At 48.0% G+C, this 27,326-nt stretch overlaps 3 protein-coding genes and 1 long non-coding RNA gene across 7 annotated transcripts in view; 1 reads left to right on the top strand and 3 right to left on the bottom strand.

Annotated features, from left to right (window-relative positions):
- The window catches only part of Prkaca (protein kinase cAMP-activated catalytic subunit alpha), a 23,356-nt gene extending 17,371 nt beyond the window's left edge, over positions 1-5,985 (bottom strand). Inside the window, exon 1 of one of the 2 annotated variants that reach the window (NM_001100922.2) lies at positions 5,804-5,985. In NM_001100922.2, the coding sequence (NP_001094392.1) occupies positions 5,804-5,849 (46 nt within the window). In that variant the 5' untranslated portion in view covers positions 5,850-5,985. Of the gene's footprint in view, positions 1-1,954; positions 2,000-5,803 lie in introns of those variants that run through there. The other variant, XM_087593889.1, reaches the window with a different exon arrangement.
- Positions 417-740, bottom strand: Smim46 (small integral membrane protein 46). The gene has a single exon (XM_087596659.1). The coding sequence runs from the start codon at positions 643-645 to the stop codon at positions 496-498; it is 150 nt and encodes a 49-aa protein (XP_087452785.1). The 5' UTR covers positions 646-740; the 3' UTR covers positions 417-495.
- On the top strand, positions 2,228-19,423 carry LOC120098559 (uncharacterized). 2 transcript variants are annotated; one of them, XR_015644044.1, is made up of 3 exons: positions 2,228-2,404; positions 2,489-2,530; positions 4,871-5,242. It is a non-coding gene; the product is annotated as an uncharacterized LOC120098559 (long non-coding RNA). The 2 variants fall into 2 exon arrangements; XR_015644043.1 differs by lacking the exon at positions 4,871-5,242 and adding an exon at positions 19,030-19,423 and having other exon boundaries at positions 2,232-2,404.
- Asf1b (anti-silencing function 1B histone chaperone) lies at positions 8,581-23,148 on the bottom strand. 2 transcript variants are annotated; one of them, XM_087594344.1, is made up of 5 exons: positions 22,876-23,126; positions 21,880-22,012; positions 13,133-13,248; positions 10,446-10,622; positions 8,581-9,602 (listed from the first exon to the last, which is right to left on the bottom strand). In XM_087594344.1, the coding sequence occupies exons 3-5, from the start codon at positions 13,145-13,147 to the stop codon at positions 9,396-9,398; spliced, it is 399 nt and encodes a 132-aa protein (XP_087450470.1). In that variant the 5' UTR covers positions 13,148-13,248; positions 21,880-22,012; positions 22,876-23,126; the 3' UTR covers positions 8,581-9,395. The 2 variants fall into 2 exon arrangements, with proteins under 2 accessions (XP_087450470.1, NP_001100630.1); NM_001107160.1 differs by lacking the exon at positions 21,880-22,012 and having other exon boundaries at positions 8,583-9,602; positions 22,876-23,148.
- Between the last annotated feature and the right edge of the window lie 4,178 nt (positions 23,149-27,326).

The following is a 27,326-nucleotide window of genomic DNA, read 5'->3' on the forward strand; positions in this document are numbered from 1 at the left end:
CAGAGCAGTCCTCCCAACTCAGGCCTGTTAGTATGGGGATGGATGCAAATGGACCAATATACCTAGACATTTGGGGTCAGGGGGACAGTACCATGGGGAACGAAGTTACAGTGATGGCACAGACTTAGAGTATCAACATCGAAGGCAGTTCAAGGCCAACCTAGGATATATAGCAAGAACCCGTATTGAGAGAATGGGGCTGGAGCTGAGCTCAGTGGTAGAGCACTTGCCAGGATGCACAAGGCCTAGTTCCATTCCAGCACAACACCACAAATGAATACAGGGCTGTCATCCCAGAAGGAGGCTAAGACAGAAGGATGTCAAGCACAAGACAGGCCTCTCAAAAAACAGGACATGCGAAGGAGGTGGTGGTGGACAACAAGACCTAAACCAGGAACCCCCCCACTCACCTGCTGCCTGCCTCTCCCAGCAGAGTATGGCATGGGGGTTAGGTATCATGGGGCAAACTGGGGCCCATCAGTTCCCAGCCAGGATTCAGGGTGCTGACTGAGGCTTTAGTCCCCAGAAAGTGCAGCGCAGGTAACCCAGGAAACGGACAGCCAGATGGGCCCAGAGGAACAGTTGTAGCCACAGCTGGAAGGTGACATCGTCCTCACACTCACTACTTCCAGACCCCAGGTCCATCCCAGGCAGCCCTGGGTTCTATCTGCAATCTCCTCTTTGCTGGAGTAACAAGTGCCTCTTTACCAAGAGGTCTGGGGGTTGGGGAAGGAGTTGGTTGCCACGGAAGCATTTAAAGGCACCTGCTCCAGACTAGCCAAGGTCTGCAGATGCTCTCCTTGGCAGTGGGAGGTAGGAAGATTCTCTAGAGGGTGTCCCTCTGGTTGGCCTGCCCTGCCAAGGATGCCCGTAGCTCCCAGAATGTCTTCCCAGTGGAACAGTCTACACGAGGTTCATGCACCCAGAGTACTGCCCACCGGCAGAGGTGAAGGAGTTAAGGCCCAGGCCCATGCAAACAGGCACCTGCTCTCCAGAGGTTTAAGAAAGCGCAGAGCTTGTTAATTAGCTGAAAGAACAGCTGTGAAGGAAGGCCAGGGTGGAGAACAGTAAAAACACTTTATCTGCTCCTCTGAGTTTTCTCTCAACACAGAGCCCCCAAATCCTGTTACCCCTGAGAAAAATGGACACATCTGGTTCTGTCTTGTTCCTCTGCAGGGGAGAGGGGAACGGTGTCCTGGGTTGTCCTTGGCCTCTGTCAAACCTTGCCCTGCGCTTGGCTCTGTTCTCAGCCATGAAAGTCCAAACCGGAAATGAATGGCTAAACTTGAGTGGGGGAGGGGATGGTAGCTTTAAGCGTCATCTTCCTTCTTTCCAGGCTCCCAAAAGCTGAAAGGTCTGCAGCAGCCTTCCTGGGGCTGCCTGGCACCCATGGACCCCTGCTGCCAACAGGAAGTGGATAAGGCGGGTAGCCTAGCAGCTGCTAGCCGTGGAGCCTGCAGCCCTGCCCACTTCCCTCATTTGGAAGGGAAGGGTGCCATTGGCCTCCACTCTCTGGATCTGATGTGCTGTGAAAACTCCAGACAGCTCTAGGAAAGCCAGACCCACAGCAAGACATGGAAATCACCTTGGATTCAGATGTGGGGTCACAGCAGCAGGCAAGAGTGCACTGCACTATATTCCCAGTTCAAGGGGGAGCCCCGACACTGTCTCCAGGCAGGAGTCAGGGTACCAAGCTCTACTGTACCCATGTCTGAGCGGGAGCCAAACTCCAGATAGACCATTTGCTTTGGTCTGAAACAGACCATTTCTCTCTGTTCTTCTTTCTCAGGTTCCCTAGCCCAGGATTTTAGGAACAGAGGGGTTTCCAGGGATACCCAAGGGTCCACAGACTCCTTCTCTCCATCTGCTCCCCTAACCCCCCTCACAGCCCCTCCCTGACTTAAGGGGCAGACAGTGTCTAGGAAGTTGCTATGACAACAGGGCTCAGCCTCACCATCGTTGGAGTTGGAAGCCATCACTCAGTCTTTCTCAGGGCACTAGCACTACGGTGGCTGGGAAGCCTCATAAGATCTGCTGCACCAGTGTGGCTGCCAGTCTTGGGGGGTGCCCTGCCTGTAGAGGGAGCCAGGGAGTAATAGGGTGGGAACAGGAAGAGAAACTCAACCTGCAGACTAATGGGTGGGCAGATAGAACCCTTCAAACTTCTGTTGGCCTGACTGGGCAAAAGGCAAAGCTGCCTGGGAAGACCCTCTAGGGCACCCATACAACTGCCGGTGATAGCAAGGGTTTGACCCTTTTGAGTTTCTATAGGATGCTAGAAGGCAACAATTCTTTCCATCTAGAAATGTCTTTTCCTCAGTGACTGGATCAGTTTGTCTTTGGGACTTCTTCAGGGCTCCCTCTGACCATGCCGGCCACTCTCCCTATGGGTCAACTCCCTGCGGTATGGACTGGCTGAGCTCTGAGCCCCACTTGGCTGTTAGAGCTGGGAGTCTCCTGAGGTCTGACCTTTCCCTCTGTCCTCTAGGCTTCTCATCCTGGCCCCTGTCAACATCTACATCATTTAAAGGTGAGTCTCCCCCTACCTTTTTCTATACTGGGCTGCTTCTAGATTCTTGCCCTCTTTCTTGGTCAAGGAGACAGCAAACCCTGCCTGACCTGGGCGTTTCCATGGTCATACGGTGGGCTGCGAGATGCCTGTTTGGTGCCTAGGAAGACCTAGGCATCTTCCTGACCTCAGTGGGGTAGATGAGTGGCAGATGAAGTGCAGGCGCCCTCTACAGGCTGGTGTGGCTACTGCCCCTGTCCTGCTTACAAGAGATACCCAGCTTTATTTCTTCCCCTAAACAGCAGCTTCCAAGACAAGAAACACTTCCTTTCTTACCATGTTCCCCTCTAGGGGTGGAGGGATGTCTCCAAAGTCTGACTGGGTCTCAGGGGCAGAACACAAAGTTATTCTGAGGATGTCTTAATATCCAGTTATATACATAGAGATTTTTTGTGGTACAAGGTAGGGGCTGAACCTAGGGCCTTGCACATGCTATGCAAGTACTGTACTACTGAGCGGCATCTCAGCTCTTACTTACTTTTTGTTTTGGATAGCTCCTCCTTAAATTGCCCAGGCTATCTTAGAATTTAAGATTCTCTTGCCCAAGTAGCTGGGATGACAAGCCCGTACCAGAGACTACAACAGGCCTAGCAATCTCAGGCAGGAATAGCTTAGGACCTATGAATGGAAATGAGCAAAGTGTTTATTATTTCTTTTAAAGGCTGTGTCTCCTTTGTGGCCCAGGCTGGCCTCGAACGTAGTTCCTTCTGGATCACAGTCCCTCTCTTGCTGGTTTGAGACTCTGGCCCTCTTTTATGTTTTTAAATGTCTCTATACATTTATTGTGTGTGTACACACATTCTTGTGGAGGTCATAGGATAACGTGAAGAGCCAGCTCTCTCCTTCCACCATGCAGATCCCAGGGAGACAATTCAGATGGACAGGCTTCACAGCAAACATCTTTACCTGAGGGCCATCCTGTAGGACACAGGTTTTGTATTTTGATGCAAGGTCTTGCTGTTACCCAAGCTAGCCTTTAAGTTTTGGGCTTAACTCAATCCTTTCCCTCAGCCTCTTGGGTTGCTGGTACTGTCAATACACACTACTGTGGGGTTTATCATTTTAAGTTAAAACATGACTGGGGTTTAACTCCTGCTGACGCACCTTTAGCGTCTGAGTTGAAGGCTGGACACGATGATGCTCGCCTTTAATCCCAGCTCTGGGGAAGCTGAGGCAGGCGGATCTCTGAGAGTTGAGGCCAGCCTGGTCTACATTTCAAGTTCCAGGCCAGGTAGAGCTATACAGTGAGATCCTGCCTTTAAAAACCAAAACAAACAAAAGAATGTCTGAGTCGAGGCATTGCGGGGTCCAGGAGATATGCCGCCGGTAGACAGATCTGGATGTGAACTCTGCCTGTAAGCCATCATCTGTATCAAACTCAGATGGCTCACTTGGACAAAAACCATCAAAGTGAGTATGCCTGTGGTAACCATTTAACTTAGCCCTCCTGATGCACGGATTTCATCCGTACAGCTCACTCCTGATCTTTTCCTTGGGATCTTCCCTGCTCTGTGGTTCAGTTCTGTTGTGTATGTCTGATATGCTTTAAACTTCTCTAGCACCGTGCTCGGCTCTCAAAGAGGCCACTGCAGCACATAGTCCACTGTGTGTACAGTCCACTGTACGTACCATCTACCTCCTGGTGGGCCTCACCAGCCAAAGCAGCTTAGCCCTTCTCCCTCTGCCCCGGGGCCCCTCCAAGCCCAAGCCCAAGACCTTTTTGGGCACTGCCCACCTGCTCCTCTGTCATCAAGCCCTCAACTACAAGCACTTGCCTCTCTGTCCCCCGCCCATCGGTGAAATGCCAGGCCTCTTAAGGCTGCTCCTCTGCTGGGCTGAGCTCTGCTGTTTGAAAGTGGGGGGGGGGGAGGGGCAGGAAGTTCTTGGGCTTCTTCAGTGGCATTCTGGGGACTCAGTCACTGAGAAGGGCAGAGCAGATCAGAGCCTCCTTTTTGGGTAACTGGAAGGACTTCTCAGCTGCAATACTTCTACGGCTTAGAGTGACACCACTTTAAGACATGGAAGTATTGGGGACAGGGCTCAAGACCCTTTCGGAAGTAATTTCAAATACGGAATTACTTTTTTTTCCCTGGCTGGAAAAATTCAGCATGTTTATGGATGGGGGAAAGAATACACTCATTCTAGGTGAGCCCTCAGTATACACAGAATCCATCTGTCTTAAGCAAACAAAATTATTAATGTCACCTATTGCTGGATGGGGTTACTCCAACCCATGCAATTCTTCTTTCTAATCATCCCAATTCAAGTCCAATGAGCCTTTGCTATTCATTTCATCCTCAGCTTTGAACCAGCCCCAGGGACTGGGTGAGGGACAGAACAGCAGTTGTGAAACGACCATTTATTGAGGGGCCTTCCTTCCAAAGAACCCAGACCTCAGGCAGGCCAGAAGGATGTTCTGCCGCTTTACCTCACCCGCAACCCAAGAAAAAGGACAGACGCAATGGCTCTGAGCAAGACCAGCTCGAACTTGGATGTGGAAGCGCAGAAGCAGCTCTCTAGGTTCATAAACAGTCTGCCACCCCAGCCAGGGCCAGACGATTGCACGGAGGAGGTGGAGTGACAGGATGAGAGGGGCAGAGGGACCCAGAAAGATCTTGTCCCCCATGCCAAGTGACACAGAAGGGAAAAACAATGCAGGAGGTGGCCCTGGGAAATGCTCGTGGGGTGAGGGGGGGCCTGAAGGGGGGGGGCTGTGATGAGGTGAATCGGGCAGGGGTAGGAGAAAGATGGCGGGGGCTGGAGGGGGAGGGGTGTGGTCACCAAGTGGCCAAGGTCCCTGCAGCGTGGACCCCACAGCACTTCTGAGACTAGCAGGAGCCTGGATCAGGGTCAGGCATTGGGGCGCTGTGTGGGAAAGGTGAGTGACGAAGTGGGAGGGGAGATTAGAATCTGGGGAAAGGGACTAGGAGAAGAGGGGGTGGGATGGTGACAGGGCCCCATCTGGGGCCCCGGCGGTCATACATGCAATGGTTGGCAGTGACAGCTGGGTGGGGGGGCACGGCCTTTGCAGTGGGGGATGGTAGGCCATGGGCACGGGGGCCCTACTGGGGGCAAGGTACTTCTGCGGTGATCGGACCCCAACGTGTACAGGCAGCAGGCAGGGGTGCAAGCAGACAGGATTGGGGGGGCATATGGGGGAGGGGCCATGCAGTGATGGGCATTGCGCGGGCAGGCCGCACGTAGCGAAGATCAGGGTGACGGCCAGGCACTCACCGCTCTCCTGCTCGCTGCCCTTCTTGGCGGCGGCGGCGTTGCCCATCGCGGCGGCGTCGCGGCCGGGGCCAGTCCCGGAGCTGCGACGCGGCGGGTGCTAAGGAGGCCGGCGGCCCCGGAGCGCGCTGGGCAGCGGAGGCGGCGGCCCCTGGGGCTGGCTGCGCTGGCTGCGGCGCCACGACCCCCGCCCAGCCCCTGCTTCCCGCGTCTCTCTGCGCCCGCCCGCGGGGGAGCCTCAGCCCAAGTCCTCTGTCCGTGACGCCCCCGCAGTCCACCTTCCATTGGTTCAGGCCTCCCTGACTGACAGCCCCACGCCGTTGTTCATTGGCCCTCAGGAACTCTCCCGCGCCACCATAGGCTCCTGGATGAGTGACGCGAGTTGCAGACTCTCGTCCATTCACGGGCTTGTGAGGCCGCAGTCGGGCGGGCGAACCCATGTGATTGGTCAAAAAGCCCGATGGGGCTTGGGGCTCGCCCTGAGAAGCCGTCGATTGGCGGAGACGCGCGGCCCCGGCGGGTGTCAGTCCCGGGGTGAGAGGGCGGGGCAGCGGCGCAAGCTGCGGCCCGGGCGGCGGGCGGGGCGGAGGCTGCGGCGGCGGTGGCTGGAGGGTGGCCGGGTGGCAGGCGCTGCAAAGTGCGGGAGGCGGCCCGGCGGACGTCCGTGCGGCACTGTGCGCGCTGCAGTCTCCCGCCCCTGCCCAGTGCGGCAGCGGCTACGGGCCAGAGGTTGACGCCACAGCGAGCCGGCGCAGCGGCTGTCCACCTGCCGGGGGGGGGGGGGGGTAGGGGCGGGCTGGAGCTGAGGGTCAAAGGTCGCCGGGCGCCGTTCGGCGTCATTCATAAGGCCTGACACTGGGCAGCCGTGACCCAAGCAGCTCCGGGTCCGCTTTGGTTTGCTCGCGACACAACCGGAGTTGCAAGGAGATGCTGGACCCAGAACTTAGGGCGGGCTGGGAGGAGACTCTCAGTGTCCACTCTTTGCTGAGGCTCAACCGAGGCCTCTGAAAAGTAGTAACAACGGACGCAGGCCAACTACATTACTTCTTGTACCTAGCATGTTGGGACTGTCATATTCCCATTTTGTGGAGGCACAGTCAGACTAGTTCCTTGCTCTTAACTAATCTTCATTGCCTAGACATTGCCAGCAATAACCTGCCCTCCGCGGGCAGGCGGAGAGCCATTCTGCTTCCTTCTGGATGCTCATCTTTAAATTTTATTTTTATGCAGTGCTGGGGATTGAACAGGTTGCCTACTCCCTGCTAAGTAACCACTGTACCACTGAGCTTGAACCTCACTCAGTTGGTTCTAGCTGCACTGTCAGAACGTGGTCAGTTTCCCACTGTGCCACCAACACTAGAGGCCTGACACTCTGCTGGAGGGGTCTCCTGCACACACACTACTAGGTTGATGTTAGAACCCCCATCCTCACACACTGGATGCTGGCACTCTTCCACCTTTCTGCTGCCCGGGACAACACAAACCACCTCCAGACACTGCTAAATGTACTCTCTGAAACAAAATTATCCCCACCCTCACCCCTCACCAGAAGAGCACTGTAATAGAGGGTAGCCAGGGTGGAAGGTGCTGTGGGGACAATGAGCTATATCTCCCAGACTCCAAAGGGGAGTTGACTCTGAGGTAATATACCCATAGACACTGCTCAACAGTGCACACCCAGCTTCTAAGCTAGCAACTGTATGTACTCCTGCTACTAGGTCAGCTGCAGTCCCCTAGGGGGAAAGTACCCTGCCAGAGGGTACAGTTCCTCTGGATTATGAGAGATGGCTGAACAGACAAATGCTCCATCTCTGATTTGGGGAGTTTTGCCAAAGCTAAGTGGAATTATCTAAATTGTGGCTGAGTGTCCTTGGGTCACAATGTTGCTCTATGCCTGTGGGTCAAGGTCAGAGTGAGAAAAATCACTGGCGGTCATCTATTGAACAGCTGGCATACTTAAGCTTGGACAAAACAAAACCAAAAAAAAAAAAAATTGAGCAAAGAAAAATAGGCTTTGACCCTCAGGTTGTGTATGCAAACTGTACAATCAGCTGAGACTGAAATTAGGGGAGCAAGCAAAGGGAGAGAAGGTCCAGGCACTGTAAGGACAAGAAGTTACTCATGACACAGAAATGACAAAGCTGTTAATACACAGGAGGACAAAAAAGAAACAGCACAGTTTAAAAACATTTACATGCAGTAGATGACAGCACTGGCTGCTTTCTGGAGGATAGGTTCAATTCCCAGCACCCACATGGAGAGTCACAGCCAGTTCTAGGAGCTCCAAAGCCTTCTGGTCTCTGCAGATACTAGGCACTCAAGTGGTACACAGCCAGCCAGCCAGGCAAAATACCCAAACATATAAGATTTTTAAAAAAGTTTTAATCCAGGCAAGGCAGGGCACACACTTAATCTCAGCACATGGGAGGCAGAGGCAGGTAGATTTCTGAGTTTGAGGCCAGCCTGGTCTCAGATCAAGTTCCAGGATAGCTGGAGAAACCCTGTCTCAAAAACAAAACAAAACAAAAAACAAAACCCTAAAAACAAAACAAAAACAAACCCACCACCATCACGACAAACTTCTTTTGTTAAAGAAAAACAAACCAAAACCAAAAACCCACCATCATTAAAACAACCCTTTTCCAGGTATGGTGTATACTTTTAATCCTAGCACTGCAGAGGCAGAGGCAGGTGGATCTCTGGTCTACATAGTGAATCCCAGGCCTGCTGTGTGTGGGTGGATGGGCAGGAGACGGGGAGAGAAAAAAGGCAGCACAATCTAGATGAAGTGCTTTTATTCTTAAGCCAACCAAAACTTTTAATATAAAACTTTGTAATATACACACTGCAATCACAATAGCATACATGTAGCAGCAAGGGGATGAAGGGCTTAGGGTAGGGGTGGATGGAATGGGAGTTTTTCAGGTCAGCCTGCCAAATACCTCCTTTATCCTAAAGCATTTGGGTATCTCATGAGAATGCACATGTGGTCAAAGCAAACCCTGACCACCCCATGGACTCCAAGCAGGACCTCTAATATACCTCCTACCCAGTGCAGTCCTCTCAGAAAGCCAGGCTCAGGAGATGAGAAGATGGCTATGACCAAAAGTACCTGCCATCCCCTCATTGGCCTTGGGAGCTCACCTTTGGGGAGCTTTCTAGTACTAGTTAGACCGAATGTCCTAGACACTCTGAAAGGACAGCCTTTGTATTGAGTTGGCCTTCTAACCAGAACTCCTCCTTTGCCTGAGCCCCCAAGAACTAGAATTGGAAGGAGCAGTAGCCTCTGGCCAATGCTAGCCAGGCACTACCCAAGCAAGCCTCAAGGCAGGTGGTGTTGAGAGCGTCCCACAGAATAGAAGGAAAGATGACACCAAGAATGAGCAACATAAGTACCTGCTTTTAGGGGCCAGTGGGTCAGAAGTGACATGACTCTTCTGGACCTGGATGGAAGAGATTGGGGCTGACAGGTCTGGAGACAGCTGGTGGTCCCCAAGTCCTTGAGAATGACCAAGCATGACTGTCTGGGCTTGTAGGTCTCCTCCAGGTGTGCAAGGAGACTGCCATGGTCCTACTGAGCCCTATCTGCCCCCTGTCAGATGCAATCCATGGAGTTCTCAGGGAGGAGGCCTGGGATGCAGTTAGGGAGGCCCAGGTTTTTGACGGGAGTGCAACTGAGGGGAAGGCCAAAGTCCACATTGGGGTCCTGGTTTTCTATGGTTTCCAGCCTGTCAGGATTGTTGTCCCAGTTGATATGGAATCGGGTCACCCGGGGGTTAGAGGCCAAGATGTTCCGCTGTAACTGTAAGAAGAAGAATGTCAGCCCCTATCACCTAAGTGTACATCATTTCCTCAGACCTCTACTTTGAGCCTGAGAGTAGACTCAAGTGCCCCTGCTGCTCAGATGTAGAACCTAGAGATGTTTGTACACTCTGGGTAGGAATAGGGCCTTCTTATTCTGGTTTTGCTTATCTTTGTTCATTTGGTTTTAAGTTGTTTTGTTTTGAGAGAGGTCCTCAACTATGTAGCCCTGGCTGGCCTGGATAAAGGTGGTCTTGAACGCATGAGATCTGCCTGTATCCCCGACAAGTGCTTTAATTCCCAAGTACTGGGGGGGGGGGGGGGGTTAGAGGTTACTAGGCCTGGCTTATTTGCTTTTTTTTTAAAAAACTTTGTGTTTGGCTTAGCATATGTCGACGTCCCATATGTGTGCCTGGTGCCTTTGGAAGCCAGAAGAGGGCATGGATTCCCTAAAACTGAAGTAAAAATTGGTTTTGTACCACCATATGGGTGCTGGGAATTGAAGCCATCTCTCTGGTGATCCCCAACCCCCACATACCTAGAAACAGGGTCTTGTTATGTAGCCTAGGTTGGTCTGGAACTCATTATGTAGATGAGGCTGGCTTCTAACTTATGATACTCCTGGCTCAACTTTCTTAGGGCTGGGGTGCTGAGATCAGTGTGCTCCTCTGCACCAAGCTCTAGTCTGCACTGTTAGTCATGCCTCAGAAGAAATGACTTACTGTACCTAGCTCTAGTTTAGCACTGCAGAGACCGCATGACCTGTTAACCTTGACTGACCTTGGCTCCCATACCCGTTCACCTTTAAGGGAACTGGCCTGTCTAGTGCAGAGACAGGCCTCACCTGAGAGAAGTCTGGCTTTGGGGGTGGGTTCTCCCGAAGCTCCGGGTCTGGGTACTCATTGTTGACATAATAGCCTACACGGATGAACTCTTGTCCATGGTAGGTGCAGGTGATGAGAACCACAGTCACACCCACGGCGTCCGTCTCAGGAATAAGGGATGGGTTTGGGGCATCAGCCTAGGGAGACATATCCTGTGCTTTAGCACTGCCAATCATGCCCAAATGTCATTAACACAAAGACACCAAGAAAGGGGGACTAGACAAACTGATTATACAGATGACTATAAAGAAGAGATCATGAATTTGACTTAGCAGCACGTTTTTCCCAGCATGCAGAGTCCTGTCTTCAATCCTTAGTCTCTAGTAATAACAACAAGAAATCCAAAACCATGGAATTTGATTAGGAGACACAGGTGTTTGGGTGGAATATGGTGTATAAGGGACTGACAATGAGATGAAGCTGGTCAGGTGGCCTGCTGGGTCAATTAAGGGCTTGGGAAAGAGCAGTGCTTAGCAAGAGGTAAGGCCTAAAAAGACTGGTGGCATATGGAGGTTTGGCTGCAAAAGAAGAGAGGTCAGGCAGGAGTCAGCCTGGAGGGGGACAGTAGCCTAAACCCAGAAGCAGAAAAGAGTCACAGACAGATACAGGTGTTTGGTTTTGGATGGAAAAGCTACGTTGGTGGAATAAGAAACCAATACATATGAAAACACAGATCCTTAACCAAAACCACAGCTGAGCATCACCAGTGGGGCCCTGTTCAATGGCCAAGCTACATGCTCTGGAAGTAGGCCTTGGCTGTGAACATGGGCTCAGTGGGCTGGATAGGTAGGAGTGTGTGCGGGTGGGTAGCTTAGAATAGGGAAGGCAATGGGAGGAGATGATGAATGGTGGCCCTGGACAAAGCACTACTCGGAAGTCACAGCCCAGCTTTGTATTCACTGGTTCTGAGTTTACAAATCTGGCAACTTAATACATCTAGGAACTTCAAAATCGACAAGTGTAATACTTTCATAGTTGCTTACAGACATGTACAGAGCAAGGAAAATCCCTTTGCTTGGGTTCCAACATAGACCAAACTAGGGGCTACTTGACCTCCTTGCTTCAGCTTTCAACACAGAGCACAAGGACCCTTTTGGGTTTTTTTTTTTTTTTGGAGCTGGGGACCAAACCCAGGGCCTTGCGCTTGCTAGGCAAGCGCTCTACCGCTGAGCTAAATCCCCAACCCCCCCTTTTGGTTTCTTATGGTGCGCTTGGGTTCCTGTTTGTCAGGATGTGAACAGTTTTGCTATACATTTCCAGTCACTATAATATTTGTCTCTCTCCTGGCTAAGCAACCATGAAACCCCCTGGAACCTTTTTTTGCTACACTGCCAACAATCCCAGGGAAGAATATAAACATTTAAGTTTTATATTCATGCCCGCCTTTATTACACATCCTTATATTTGTTCATTAAGACAGGCTCTCACGGGGTTGGGGATTTAGCTCAGTGGTAGAGCGCTTGCCTAGGAAGCGCAAGGCCCTGGGTTCAATCCCCAGCTCTGAAAAAAAAGAACAAAAAAAAAAAAAAAAAAAAAAGACAGGCTCTCACTATGTAGCCATGGCTAGCCTCAAACTCACAGAGATCTGCCTGCTTCTGCCTCCTGAATGCTCAGATTAAAAGTATTCCACAACCTACCTAATTGTTTTTTTACAGCATCTGGCTGTGTACTCTAGGCTAGCCTTGAACATGAAGCAATCTTTCTTCCACGGCCTTCCATGTACTGAGATTACAAACAAGAACCACTACACTCAGCTACGACCTTGAGTAGAAACTGAGTACTCGATTCTTCATTATGCACACAAATGTTCAACTCACTGATGCCAAATGATTTATTGAGATGTCTTAAAAAATCAATGAGTAAAGATTTATATCATACAGCAAATAACAAAATAAAGAAGTAAGATCCCCAAATGCAGGACTAAAGTGCTGTCTGGGTAAAAGCAACTTATGGGGAGAATCTGTGCTGGGTAAGCTCTGTTCAGATATGGGTCAGTGCTTCTGGCTGAGTTCCTGAGTCAACACTGGTAAGGTATTTGAGACACAGGGTCTTACTACATAGCCCAGGATGGATCCAAACTGTATGTGCTGGGTTACTGCTGTGCCCAGCTCTGGCTGATGAATAAGTTGTCAAAACTCTTAGTCCTTAGTCCTTATTCTTCCTTGAGGGGAATACTTCAACATTCATGAACTATGTTAATGGGTTTTGTACAACTCCTGTGAACATCACAAATTAGTGGTCCAGTGGTCACTAAGATTTGTGACCCAGAGGTCCCTACCTCTGGGGAGGGGGGTAGGACATCTGATAAGATTGCATGAGTTCAGGGTGGTAGTCCTTTGAAGGACAGCTTCAGTCAGACGGCTCCTGGCAGTCAACAAAGACATGTGGCTCAGGCAGGTCTTGAACTTGTGGTCCTCCTGCCTCACCATCCTGAGTAGCTGGGATTATAGTAGTTGTGTCACCAGCCTCAGTTTAAGGATTTGAACTTAAACCTGACTACCAAAATCAGTGTGCTTTCAGGTAAAAGGAAGGCTCTAGGCTTGGGTGTGGCTCAATAGTGGAGTACACGTCTAGTATGTCAGGCCCTGGCTCCGTCTCCAGCCTGAAACATTTCTGGAAATCAAGGGCTCAGGCAAAGCCTACTTACCTGAAAGACGAACATATGCCTTCCTGCAGGAACAGGGCCCACCAGCACTGAGTCTAGGATCTGATCAAACTCCTCGCTCTCAGCTGAGCCCACATAAATGATCTTCCACTCAAGGTCTGCAAGAACATGGGGGATAAGGGAGTTGAGGACTGACACTGCTGAGAGCAAGGTCTTTTTGTCAGCATCAGGTGAATCTGAATATACTAGAAGGTCCTATAACTGCTGGGCAATAGGCCCTGGCACCACAGTCCTGAATTAGAGCAAAATGAAGATCCACTTTAATGGAGACATTTTTTTCCTAATTCTGCCAAGTGACCTTGACTCTGGCCCTCCAGGGAAACTTAGGCCTCTCAGTAGCTGAGAGGAAGCATAGAGCAGAGACTGATCCAAGAGTCCTGTGACAAGGCTTGTGAGGGAACAGCAGGGAGTTAGGCTGCCCTGGTCTCTGGGTAGGAAGTGCCATCCTCTTTCACAGAAGGGTTGGTGCCACCCTAGTAGAGCAGATCCCTCGATAACTGGGGCAGGGTGGCAGATTCCAATCCAGCAGGACAGCCAGGTGGCAGGAGGAGAAAGGCAAAGCTGCGGGGGGAACCAACTTGTCCCAAACTTGTCCACATCTGGCACCGACTCATGCCTACTTGTGCACATTGTGGGACAGAGGCTCTGCCAGCAAATGGTGTGTGATAAGGCATCCCTCCAAACCTGACTCTGTACTCCATCACTAAGGGGGCTTGGTCCTGGAGTATACCCACAAGAGATGAAAGAAAAAGTACCTGGAGACCCTTCCCACTGATCTTAGGAGAGCCCTGGTACTCATAGCCTCTTGTAGGGGGGCCAAGTATTACCAGGAGCAAGGTCATGCTAGTACAGAGAAGCTTGGCATCAGACCCAGAACTTATTTTAGGCTCTTTGAAATTACACAACCCCTAGCTCCAGCAGCTGGGAAAAGTTGCACAAGCTGAGATTTTCAGAGAACTCTTGGAAGCTGCCTGCTCTTGGTCCAGTGTGGTGCAGGCATCCAACACACTGGAAGCACACAGATCATATGTGGAGTTTGTCACCTGGATCATAAAGCTCTCCTTTATACATCTATTCCCTTGTTCCTTCACACGTTCACCCAGATCTTTCTGGTGACCCCATGCCCACGGTTCACCAGGTTCAAACTCCAGCCTCAGCATTTTGGGGAAATTATTAGGTATTTCATTTTTTAAGCTTTATTTTCTTATGTGCATCCCCTTTTATTTTATGTGCATGGGGTGTTTGCCTGCATGTCTGTCTTTGCACCCTTTGGTGCCTGGGCTCAGCGGCCAGAAGATGGTGTTGGGTCTCTGGAACTAGAGGTACTGTAGTGGGTTGGTCTAGTGCTAATTGTATTCAAATGCTAACTCCTGTATCCAAGATCTGGCTGCTCCACGACAAGCCTTCACTTATACCAACCAGCCTTTGTTGTGTAAACCTTGTTCCCCAAGATATCCCTGATTGGTTAGTAAAGATGCCTAGAGTATGTAGAGCAGAAGAGAAGTAGGCGGGGCTTCAGGTCCTGGGACTGGGGTATCAGGCAGGCACCACAGTGAGAGAAGAAATAAGTTATCATGAGGTAGGTGGATCACGAGTGCATGACCATGAGGGCTGCCTGCCTATTGGAGTAGGAGTGACCCAGGCAGAACATGGCAAGTTCTCAGTTATTAACAGCGAAGTAGACAAAACATAAAAGGTTGATATCTGCCTAGCTCTAACAGTTTAAAGCTTATTATAATATTTTATTTATTTATTATATATATGAGTACACTGTAGCTGTCTTCAGACACACCAGAAGAGGGCATCAGATCTCATTACAGATGGTTGTGAGCCACCATGTGGTCGCTGGGATTTGAACTCAGGACCTCGGGAAGAGCAGTCGGTGCCCTTAACCACTAAGCCATCTCTCCAGCCCTTAAAGCTTATTATAAATGTAAAGGATTTTGTCTTTTATTTGAAAACTATGATCTAAGTCAGATAGAAATCCCCAAAATAATATTTACCACAACATTTGGCAAACCAACGAGGGGTAAGAACTTACTTATAACCCAAATTGAAATTTCAAATTCCCTGGATGAAAAGTGCATTGGAGACGGCTCAGTGGTTAAGAGCACTGACTGCTTTTCCAGAGGTCCTGAGTTCAATTCCCAGCATCCACATGGTGGCTCACAACCATCTGTAATGGGATCCGATGCCCTCTTCTGGTGTGTCTGAGGACAGCTACAGTGTATTCACATACATGAAATAAATAAATCTTACAAAAAAAAAAAAAAAAAAAGATGCGTTGCCCCATTAAGATAGAAGTAGTTAACAACTATGTGGGTGCTGGGAACTAAACCTGGGTTCTTTGGGAGAGTAATCAGTGGTCTAACTGTAGAGCACTCTTTCTAGCTGTCCCCAGCTGTTTATTTCTGAGGAGTGCTGGTGATGGAACTTAGGGCGCATGCCAAAAAAGTGCTGTACATCTGAGCCGTGCTCCCAGACCCATGGATCTAGTTGTATAAAAACTGACACTCTAGAATCAGTGATTCTGGAAGGACAGAGAAGTATGTGACTCTTGCTTGATCTCACTTGCTGAGATGACTCTGTCAAGCTTTACTTTCCTCAGGGCCCTTCCCCCAAGCCCCATGGTGTCACATATTTGTACACTTAATCAATGTGTTGGAGGGAATGCCAGGCAAAAAAGAGTTTGACACAGAATATTCCCTGTGTCCCCAAGGCACCCAACATTGCTTAGTCTAGGTCAATACCTTTGGCAAAACCTTTTAAAACACTGTAGTGTACACTAGAAGCCAGCAGATGGTGAGCCCCGTCTTGACATGGGCCTGAAACAGACCAGAGAATTCACAAAAGACCACATAAAATACGGACTGGCTACAGTCAGAGCTGATCAAATCTATAGAAATAGATGGTGAAATAAGGTGCAATAATTTTAAATTTTAAGTTTTTCTCATAGTTTCTTCCTTTAAAAGACAGAATTGCACTGGATATATCTTTAATCTCAGCTTGTGAGACATAACTTTAAAAAAAATGACAGAGTTGGGTTTGAGAAATGGCTCTGAGGGTTAAGGCACAAAATATAAAGACCTAGCTCAATCTCCAAAATACATATGGTGGAAGGAGAGCCAATTCCAGCAGGCTGTTCTCTGACCTCTGCAAGCACTAGCACATACATACACATATGTAAAAACACAGGAACAACTAATACAGTCTTCCTTTGTAATGTAGGCTAGTCCAGGACTTTAACATACCTGCAAGCCTTCCAAGTATTGGAATTACAAGAGTGCACCCATGTGTGTCTCTCACTGAATCCGGAGCTTATTTGGTTGGTGAGATTGGTAGCCAGTGCACCCTTGGGATCCATTCATCTATACCTTTTGCAATCCCCTGCTTGTACCTGAGTGTTGAACATTCAAACTCAGGTCCTTCCTGAGCCATTTCCTCACACTGGAATGCAGTATTTTGAACAGAGAGAAACTAAAGATTTCACTTCAGAATATACTCAGCTTTTAGCACCTGTAGGTTATATAACCATAAACTCAACCAACTAGATAGAAAATATTAGAAAAACAACCCGGGGCTGGAGGCATAGCCCAGAGGTAGAATACCAATCTAGCATTCATGATTCCTGGGTTCCATCCCAGCACCACACACAAAACCAAGTCTGTACTGAACATGAATATGCACAACTGTTTTTGTTTATTCTTACATCATGTAGCCCTGGCTAGCCTAGACTTCAGAAATCCACCTGCTGTGCCTCTTGAGTGCTAGAATTAAAGACTTGTCACGTATTCTCTAAACAGCATAGTATAACATCTATGTTCACAGTACTGACACTAAGGTAGAATAAGTCATGAGGGCTGGGAAGATGGCTCAGTAATCACAGTGCTTTCTATATAAGCATGTAAAAGGAGCACAGTGCTCACCTAGAACCCTAGCCTTGGAAGGTGGCCATAGGAGACCGCTATAATGAACTGGCTAGTAAGCCTAGCCAGACCACCAAGCCTTGGGTTTAGGAGACCCTGTCTCAATGGATAAAGCACAAAGAGCATTCTGAAGACGATTCCTGACATCAGTCCAAGAACTCCCTCATACACAACCTGTCTGTCCCATCTCCTCCTCCAAAAATGGAAAAGAGTCATTTGTAGATGATTAGTCTACAGGAAGGGGCTGGTTGTTATGGTACACACCTGTACCATAACACTCTGGAGATGTAGAATCCTGAATTCAAGACTAGACTCTTGTAACAAATTAAGTTCAAGACCAACATAGGGTTCATAGACCCTGTCCAAAAAAGAAAAAGTCAGACTAATAAAAGTCTAGGAAAGACTATGCACAGGTTCTATGCAAACACTATACCAGTTTGTATAAGGACCTTGAACACCTGTAGATACTGGTGCCTGAGGGACTTAGAGCTCTGAGATCAATGGTGGCAACTATTTCTTCAAAAGGAGGTATGGACCATCAGAACATTCATACAGTATAAAGTCATAATGACCAAACATAGGATTACATTTCATTTTTTTTTTAAAGACAGGATCCCACTGTATAAACAGGCTGACCTTGAACTCACAAATATCCTCTTGCCTCTCCCTCTCAACCATTGGGATTTTTGTTTTCTTAATATATGTATGATGTGTGTACACCTATGTAATGTGGTGTGCCTAAGCCATGGAGTGTATGAAGAGGACAACCTAAGTACAGTACATTGTCAGCACATAAGAGCTTTTGGGGATTCTTGTTCTCTATGACATTTATCCACTGAGTTATCTCCATAGCCCAATTCTGTTTTGTTTTCATGCTCTAAGTTCACACTGGTCCCTGTTAGGACACACCTTTTTCGATTTGGGAAAATAAAACCAAAGCTGAAAAATATTACTAAAGATATATAAAAATTGTTGTAGATGAAAAATTGTTGAGCTTGTTTTAGACAGCATCGGGAAAAAATCCAGAACTCGACACATGCTAGACAAATGCTTAATGATCCACATCTCAGCCCATTCCTGTCCTTTTCCCCTCCTTTATTTCTTGAGACAGGTCTGTATAGTCTTGACAATCCACCTGCCTCTGCATTCTGAGTGCTGGGATTAAAGTTGTGTACACCATGCTCTGGCCTTCTTTGTTTGCTTTCTTTTTCCTTCTTCTTTTTTTTTTTTTTTTTTAAGATTTATTTTATTCATATAACTACACTGTAGCTGTCCTCAGACACACCAGAAGAGGGCATCGGATCCCATTACAGATGGTTGTGAGTCACCATGTGGTTGCTAGGAATTGAACTCAGGACCTCTAGAAGAGCAGTCAGCACTCTTAACCATTGAGCCATCTCTCCAGCCCACTTTCTTTTCCCGTCATTGCTTCTTTTTCTTTCTTTCTTTCTTTTCTGGGGCAGTGTCAGGTAGCCCAGGCTGACTTGGAACTTGCTGTGAAGCTAAGGCTGGCCTTGACCTTCTAATCCTATCATCACTCTCCCCAACCCCTTGAGTGCTGGGGTCACAGGTATATGACATACTTCCTGCTTCTTTGAGACCAGGTTTCCCTATGTAGCTCCTGTAACTGCTTACACGGCTAGCGTGTAGCTGAGCACTGTTTTCATTTTTAAAACTTCTGTGGGTCTCTATCACCACAAAGATTGAGCCGTGCAGTTTTAGCAGGTACAAGATCTACCCGGGACACCAGCGGCACTATGCCAGGACCAACAGGAAAGTTTTCCAGTTTCTTTGCATAATCTTTTTTTTTTTTCTTTTCTTTTTTTTCGGAGCTGGGGACCGAACCCAGGGCCTTGCGCTTGCTAGGCAAGTGCTCTACCACTGAGCTAAATCCCCAACCCCAGTTTTCCAGTTTCTTAATGCCAAATGTGAGTCTGCTTTGCTTTCCAAAAGGAATCCTCGGCAGATAACCTGGACTGTCCTCTACAGAAGAAAACACAGCAAAGGACAGTTGGAAGACATTCAAAAGAAAAGAGCCCACTGTGCAGTCAGACCTCAGTGAGCCATCACTGGTGCATCTCTGGCTGATATAATGGCCAAGAGGTGAGGACTCAGAAACCAGGAGTCAGAAAAGCTCACAGAGCAGGCTATAAGGGCTGCCAAGGAAGCAAAAAAGGCTAAGCAAGCGTCAAAGACTGCAATGGCGGCTGCCAAGGCCCCCACAAAGGCAGCCCCTAAACAAAAGATTGTAAAGCCTATGAAGGTCCCTGCTCCCAGAGGTGGTGGGAAACACTAATTTGGTAGATCAGAGTTTAAAATAAAGACCTGTCTTTAACTCTTAAAAAAATTCTGTATATTATTGCCTGGTCTTTTGTTCATCACACAGATTAACACTGATGCACAATATCTGGCTTCTTTGATTTCTTCAACTGGTACTTCTTGAAATTCTTTACTTAAGAGAAGGGAAGCTGGGCCAAATCCACTAAATGTAGACCTGTACCTTGGAACTGTCTACTTCCAGATGTTGAAGAGAGGTGACCAAAGGGTTTCAGAGCTTTTCAGAAAACCGGGTCAGATGACCAGGGCTGAGGAGGCTTGTCAGGTTTCAGCAGATAGTGCCCAAATGCAAGAAAACAACTTCTCTACTGTTCATGGAAAGGAAGCAAGGAAGATGAAGGCCATCTCAAGGCCAGTCAGAGTGTAAGGAATAGAACTAATCATCATTACTTAGAGGAAAACACCCTCTTTTATCTTTTCAAAGGGTCCTGATGTGACAAATGCTATGGTCATTCCTAATATGTTCTCCTAAAATAGACTGTTGAGCTGGTGATACAGCTCAATGGCAGGCAGGGCAACTGTTCAGCACATGTGTAGTCCTGGATTTGATTTCTAAAACAAAAACAAGAGACACCACACACATGACCCCTATTGCCCCCACAAAAAAATAAAGATATTAAAATTAAAACTTGCAAGTAGGGGCTGGGGAGATGGCTCAGCATTTAAGAACACTTGCTAATCTTACAGAGGACCCAGCTTTGATCCCCGGCACCCACATAGTGGTTCACAATGGTCTCTAATTCCAGTTCAGGTCATCTGACGCCTTCTTCTGCAGGCACTGGGTGCACATGTGGTACATGTACATGCATGCTGACAAAATACACATGAGCAAACAAAAAAGATATACAAGTAAATGTTTTCTTCCTTTTTTAGGACTGAAGGAAAGCAAAGGAATCTGGGAGCTGGCTAGAGGTCTGGGCAGATAGTGTTTCCCATGAAAACCTAAATTCAGGGTGCTGGAGAGAAGTTCAGGGTTAGAATCTAGTATTGATCTTAAAGACCCAGGTTTGATTCCCAACACCCATGTCAGGAGTCTCAAACCAGCTAAAGAGGATCAGATGTCTCTGCCTTCCAGAGGCTCCCATGCATATGCCACCTCCAACATAGACACAAAAATTAAAAGAGAAGGAACGCACATGTGGTGGTGCACACCTTTTTAATCCCAGCACTGGGAAGGCAGAGACAAACAGATCTTTGACTTCAAGGCCAGCCTTGTCTACAGAGTAAGCTCTAGGCCAGCAGAACTATATAGAAACCTTGTTTCAAAAAACAAAAGGAGAAAACATCATTACTTAGGAGGATAAAATGGTGGATCCCTGGCTTACTAGACAGGTCAACTAGCAATATTGGAGCTCCAGATTTTATAGAGACACTTTCTAAAATAGGCAGGACAAGATAGAGACAGCCCATGGGTTAAGAGCATTGGCTGCTCTCCTAGAGGCCAGGTAAGATTCCTAACACCTACATGGAAACTCACAAGCCTGTAACTCCAGTTCTAGGACACCCAACTCCTTCTTTTGAACTATGTGGGTATCAGGCACTCAAGTGGTGGCATAAATACATGTAGGCAAAACATACACACACAAAAATAAATAAAATAAGGTGGAAAGCAATTGAGAAAGACCACTTGAAGTTTCTCTGGCCCACACCCACAGACAAATTAAAACTAAAAGATAAAATTTAAAAACAATCTGGACTCAGAACTCTGAGACAAACTTCAATGATAATGCTTCTACTATCTGGCTGACTTGGAAAAAATCACCCTGCTCCCATTAAAACATGACCAGCAGGCTAACTCTAGCCTTGTTCTGATTCTATAAATAAAGAATAAAAGTATCACTAGGCAATGACCATGCAACCATTTTTAAATGCAAGGAGCACAGACAGGCTGATTGAAACCTGATCTCTCAGCATCTGGGAACTGTGAATCCTTTAATCTATCAGCTCCTTATATCTCCTCTTGGCTTCCAAATAACTCTTATTCCACATCGTTACTCTACCTTTTATTTATTTATTTACACCCTGCCTTGTTCCAGCAAGGGTTTAACCCAGCTTATTCTATAGTGAGTCATAAGTAGATTCGTTTAAACTTAAAAAAGGGTAAGAAACTAGGGAGAGGCCAAGCCGCTGGCCCACTCCAAGCACACACATCCAAGTGAACAGGAGTGGCTGGCCCTGCCTGAATACCACTCAACAGCCACCAAGGGGCACTGGTTGCCACAACCTAGCCTCTCAGAGCTCTACCTCCTCAGCTGCTACATCCTTTTCAGCACTCAAAATGGTCTCCTGTTGTCCTATGTATGAGCGTCCCCAGAGGAGAGATAGGGGCTTCTGACTCCAGTCTTTGTAGGTTTGGTCTCCCCAGCTCCTGGTCTGGGTGAATGTACTCAGGTGAGGGTGCCACAGCCAGGCAGCCCTCTTCCAGTTTCTGAGATTTCTACTGGCTTACCTGAAAGCTGGACTTACCTCAAAGTGACCTCACATTTTACATGTTCACAGATTTATTTGAAAGGTCTTTTGCTCTTGATGGCTCTTGTCCTCTTATCTATGAGATGAGAGCCATGTCCACCTTTATGTCCCACAGATGAATTAAGTCATTCTGTGAAAGATCCACAAAAGCCAGTGTCCTCCCAGCTGATGAAAGTTCCATCCCATCCCTGTTTGGCCAGTCCACCCACTCCCCAGATGAGATCAGCCCATCAGAAGGGATGAGGGATTCCTTGCACTGAGTTAGCTGGAAGCCAGTAGAAATATCAGAAACTGGAAGAGGGCTGCCTGGCTGTGGCACCCTCACCTGAGTACATTCACCCAGACCAGGAGCTGGGGAGACCAAACCTACAAAGACTGGAGTCAGAAGCCCCTATCTCTCCTCTGGGGACGCTCATACATAGGATTTGGGACTAACCTAAAGAAAGAAGCCCTGGTATAGACAACACCATGCCGTTACAGTTGGCAAACAGGAGTTACTGGGGACAAATCTGGAGTTGTCTGGGGTGTTGCTGGGAGTCATGGGATGGAGGAGGTCTTGTCATGGGCAGACAGGGTAACAAAAGAGGAGGGTCTGGTTAGTTTGCAGGAAAAGGTATGCACAAGGAAAATGAGGGGACGGTACTGGAGGTTGGGTTCCCATAGGATAGATAGGTTTCCTATGGGGAAGGCATAAAACCGGGGTCTAGCCATAGGGAAGGCTTGGCTGATGGGTCTCCATGAACCCAATGGAGGCTGACACCTCTACAAGGAAAACGTGCAAGGACAAGCGGTGCAAGACGAGGGGTGACGAGGCCTCCACGAGACAATGCGGACTGTATAGAGTCGTATCCACCGAGGGGTCCGAGTTGGGCCATGGAGGCGTATTACTAATGGGAGATTCAGTTGGCCCAGGGGAGAGGTTCCCAGGGAGACTGGGAGTGGCACAAACGAGGGCAGGAGGGTTCGGGGTCCCCTGCACAGGCCCAGTCTCACCGTCAGACAGGGCCTCACTGCATTCGAAGCTGATCTCAAACCGGAAGGGGCTGTGGAAAGGGCTCGGGTTCTCCAGCACAGCCACATTCAGCACCGACACCTTGGCCATCACCTCGCCTGGGAGCCGCAGGTACTGTGGAGCCTTCTTCCGTGACTTGCTACAGAGAAGAAGGGGGTCGGCAGGACAGAAAGCTCGCACTGATTCCCAACTCTTCTTTCCGAAGAGCTTCTCCCGTAAGCGCGCTCCCTTCAAATAGCCGGCTCCGCCCTCCAGCCAATCGCCGCTAAGGATCTATGACGGCGCGAGCCGTCAGCCAATCCTGGGGCGTCTTCCGGCGCGCGCCTGGACCAACAGACCAATCAGAGACGCTCCCTCTTCACGGTCTACAGGAGGCGGAACGATAATCTCTTAGCTTCGTAAAGGTCTATCGGGAACCAATCCCTAGAGTCTCCGACTCGAATAGCTTGTACGGGTGGGCGGAGTTAGAGCGCGGAACTTCTCTTGTCCAATCCCAAGGGTTACCGCACCAGCATGACCCTCCCCTCGTTCCGCTTTTCCGGTAGACGCACCTCACAGAGAGCAGCGCCACCAACGGCCGAACGGTGGCGCGCGACTCTCACTAAAACGCGCAGAGGGGGACGGTACTTGCACTCCCAGTGATTGACTGTCGATAGAGGGCGGGGCATAGTGGGTTTCTGAGATGTGATTGGCTAATGTGGTGGGCATGAGGAAAGCTGGGCTGGAGCGCTGTGGAAATCGCACGCCCTCACAGTGAAAAGCATTAAGGAGGAAAAAGTGACTTAGGCCTTTAGGCGGCTGTCAGCAGGTGAGCGTTTTCGGGGACTACCCTGAGGGGTTCCTGCCTTTGTAAAAGACCGTTGAGAACCTTTGGATCACCCCGAGACAAAATGGCGCAGCGATGACGATGATGATGATGATGATGATGATGATGGTGGTGGTGGTGGTGGTGTGTGTGTGTGTGTGTGTGTCTGGGCTTGGTGGCACAGGCCTTTTATCCCAGCACACAGAAAGCAGAGGCAGGTAGGCCTTTGAGGCCCCTTCTAGGACAGCCAGGGCTACACAGAGACACCCTGTCTCCAATCACATTTATTTACTAGTTATTTTATAAGTACACTGCAGGTGTCTTCAGACACACCAGAAGAGGGCATCAGATCCCCCTTACAGATGGTTGTGAGCCACCATGTGGTTGCTGGGAATTGAATTCAGGACCTCTGGAAGAGCAGTCAGTGCTCTTTTTTTTTTTTTTTTTTTTTTCTTTTTCTTTTTCATTTATTATATATGAGTACACTGTAGCTGTCTTCAGATACACCAGAAGAGGGAATCGGATCTCTTTACAGATGGTTGTGAGCCACCATGTGGTTGCTGGGAATTGAACTCATGACCTCTGGAAGAGCAGTCGGGTGCTCTTAACCACTGAGCCATCTCTCCAGCTGCCCCCCCATCACATTTTTTAAAGATTAAAAACAAAAAGAAGAGGTAGATGCATGCCATTAATCTCAGGACTCAAGAGATAGGCAGACTTTCGTGGGTCAGCCTGGTCTACACAGTGAGTTTGGAAGTAAATAAATTAGTTTTCACACTTGGCCAATGCAAAACGGCCAAGAAGCAATGAAAGTGATTTTTTTTTTTTTTTTTTTTTTTTTTTTTTTTTTTTTTTTTGGAGCTGGGGACCGAACCCAGGGCCTTGCGCTTCCTAGGCAAGCGCTCTACCACTGAGCTAAATCCCCAACCCCATGAAAGTGATTTTTAATAGTACACTTAACTCAATAGAACAAAAATAATCATTTCAAACGTGACCATTATAAAAACACTAATGATCTATCTGTATCCTTTTACTTTGAGAGAAGTTTTCTGGATTCTGTATGTGTTTCACATTTCAAACACATCTGTAACCTAACACAGGACTGTGTACTTTGATTTGAAGGAGGGATCTGATCTTTACATTTCAGGAAATGTATAGTCAAAAATGTAAGCCAGTAATTTCAGCACTTGGGAGACAGGTTAGGAGTTCAAGGCCACCCTTGTGAGTACATGAGGAATTTGAGGGCTAGAGAGGTGGCTCAGTGCTTTGAGTATATATGTATGTATGTGTGTATATGTATATATGTTTATATTTAATGTTTTTCTTATTATTTAATGAGTTTTCAATTATTTAGCAATTAAGAACACATAATGCACCTATGGTGGGGGCACACACACACTTTTAACTCCAGGACTCAGGAGACAGAGGTAGGCAGGCAGATCTCTGTGAGTTTGAGACCAGCCTGGTCTACAGATTGAGTTCTAGGACAGCCAGATTACATAGAGAAACCCTGTCTGAAGAACAACAACAAAAACAAAACAACAAAAACCCAATAAAACAAAACCCAAAACAAACAAAACAAAACAACAACAAAAACCCGCCTCACATACAGCTCTTGCAGAGGAACCAAGTTCACCTCTCAGCCTACACTTGGCATAGCAGCTCACAATGGTCCATAGCTTCAGTTCCAGGGGATCCAAAACCCTCCTCTGACCATTGAATACACTAGGCAGCCATGTATTGTGCATACATATAGCCAAGCAAAACACTCAATAGTACATACAAATAAAACAATAAACGAATCTTTAGAAAAATAGCAGGGTGTAGTGGCATGCTCCTTTAATCTCAGCATTCAAGAGGCAGAAGGATCTCTGGGAGTTTGAGGAACCCTGACACAGTGAGTTCCAGGACAACCAGCTCTACACAGTCCCGCGCCACTCAAAGAACAAAAAAGGAAAAAGAAACTATGGGTTCATGTACTTCAATCCTAACTGTTCCCAAGTATGGTGGTTCAAATGAGAATGGCTCCGATAGGCTTGTATGTTTGAATGCCTGCTCCCCAGATGGTAGAACTGTTTAAGAAGTAAGATGTAGGGGTTGGGGATTTAGCTCAGTAGTAGAGCACTTGCGTAGCAAGCGCAAGGCCCTGGGTTCGGTCCCCAGCTCGGGAAAAAAAAAAAAAAGAACACACACACACACACACACACACACACACACACACACACACACAAAAGCAACCTGCTCTATATAGTGAGACTCTGCCTTAAAAATTAAATAAAATAAATAAATGACGATTTAAAAAAAAAAAAAAAAAGAGGGTTGGGGATTTAGCTCAGTGGTAGAGCGCTTGCCTAGCAAGCACAAGGCCCTGGGTTCGGTCCCCAGCTCCGAAAACAAAAAAAAAAACAAAACAAAACAAAAAAAAGAAGTAGGATGTATGGTCTTTTTGGAGGTGTGTCACAGGCTTTCTGAGGTCTCAGAAGTCTAGCAGAATTCCCTTTGTGTTTTCTGACTCCTGCTTGTGACTCAAGATGTCAGTTCTCGGCTGTTCTTGCCACCATGCTGTTGTTTCCACCATCATGAACTCTAAGCCAAAATTAAACTTTCTTTCATAATTGCCTTTTTTGTGTTTCCCGGCAACAGAAAAGTTAACTAAAACAACTACATACTTAAAAGCCCGCCTGCCTATCAGCCAGTCAGTTGGTTTGTTCATGGGTGATGGTGCTCACCTCTATTTGCAACACTCAGGAGGAGGCACATGCAGGCAGATCTCTGAGTTTGAAGCCAGCCTCATCTACAGAGCAAGTTCCAGGGCAGCCAGGGATACACAGAGAAACCCTATCTCAGGGAAAAGGTGGGGTTAGCTCCAATACTGAAATGAAGTAGTTAGGTCTGAGCACTTGGGAGGAAAGATAGGGTTGTGCACAATTTTGAGGCCAGTTTGGACTATATAGTAATGCATTGTCTCAGAAAATAAGATCAGTTTAATGATGAAGTTGCCGTGTATGTCCTAGACATAAGCCAAGTTCCTCTCCTTTTGCATGGACTACTCTGTCCCTTCGCCCCTCCTCTCAGACCCCAACAGAGCTTCTCAGCCACAATAGTCTGGTGCTTATAAAGCAAGTCTGCCCATTTCATTCTTGGTACAGCTAACTGAATGATCTTCTGTCATAAACTAGATCATGTTTTTATTCCGCTTAAAACCTTCGGGCTGGGGGTTGGGGATTTAGCTCAGTCGTAGAGCGCTTGCCTAGGAAGCGCAAGGCCCTGGGTTCGGTCCCCAGCTCCGAAAAAAAGAACCAAAAAAAAAAAAAAAAAAAAACCTTCGGGCTGGAGAGATGGCTCAGTGGTTAAGAGCACTGACTGCTCTTCCAGAGGTTCTGAGTTCAAATCCCAGCAACCACATGGTGGCTCACAACCATCTGTAATGAGATCTGATGCCCTCTTCTGGTGTGTCTGAAGACACCTGCAGTGTACTCATATATAATAAATAAATAAATCTTTAATTTAAAAAAAACCTTCAAAGGCCTATCCCGCCTAGAGTGAAACCTAAGATCTTTACTGTGGGTCAAGATGCACTTTAAGGTGGCCCTGTCTAACCTCAGTGGCCTCATCTTCTGGTCTCCT

Source organism: Rattus norvegicus, chromosome 19 (genome assembly GCF_021556685.1).
Source record: "Rattus norvegicus strain SHRSP/BbbUtx chromosome 19, alternate assembly SHRSP_T2T, whole genome shotgun sequence".
NCBI classification, from domain to species: Eukaryota; Metazoa; Chordata; class Mammalia; order Rodentia; family Muridae; genus Rattus; species Rattus norvegicus.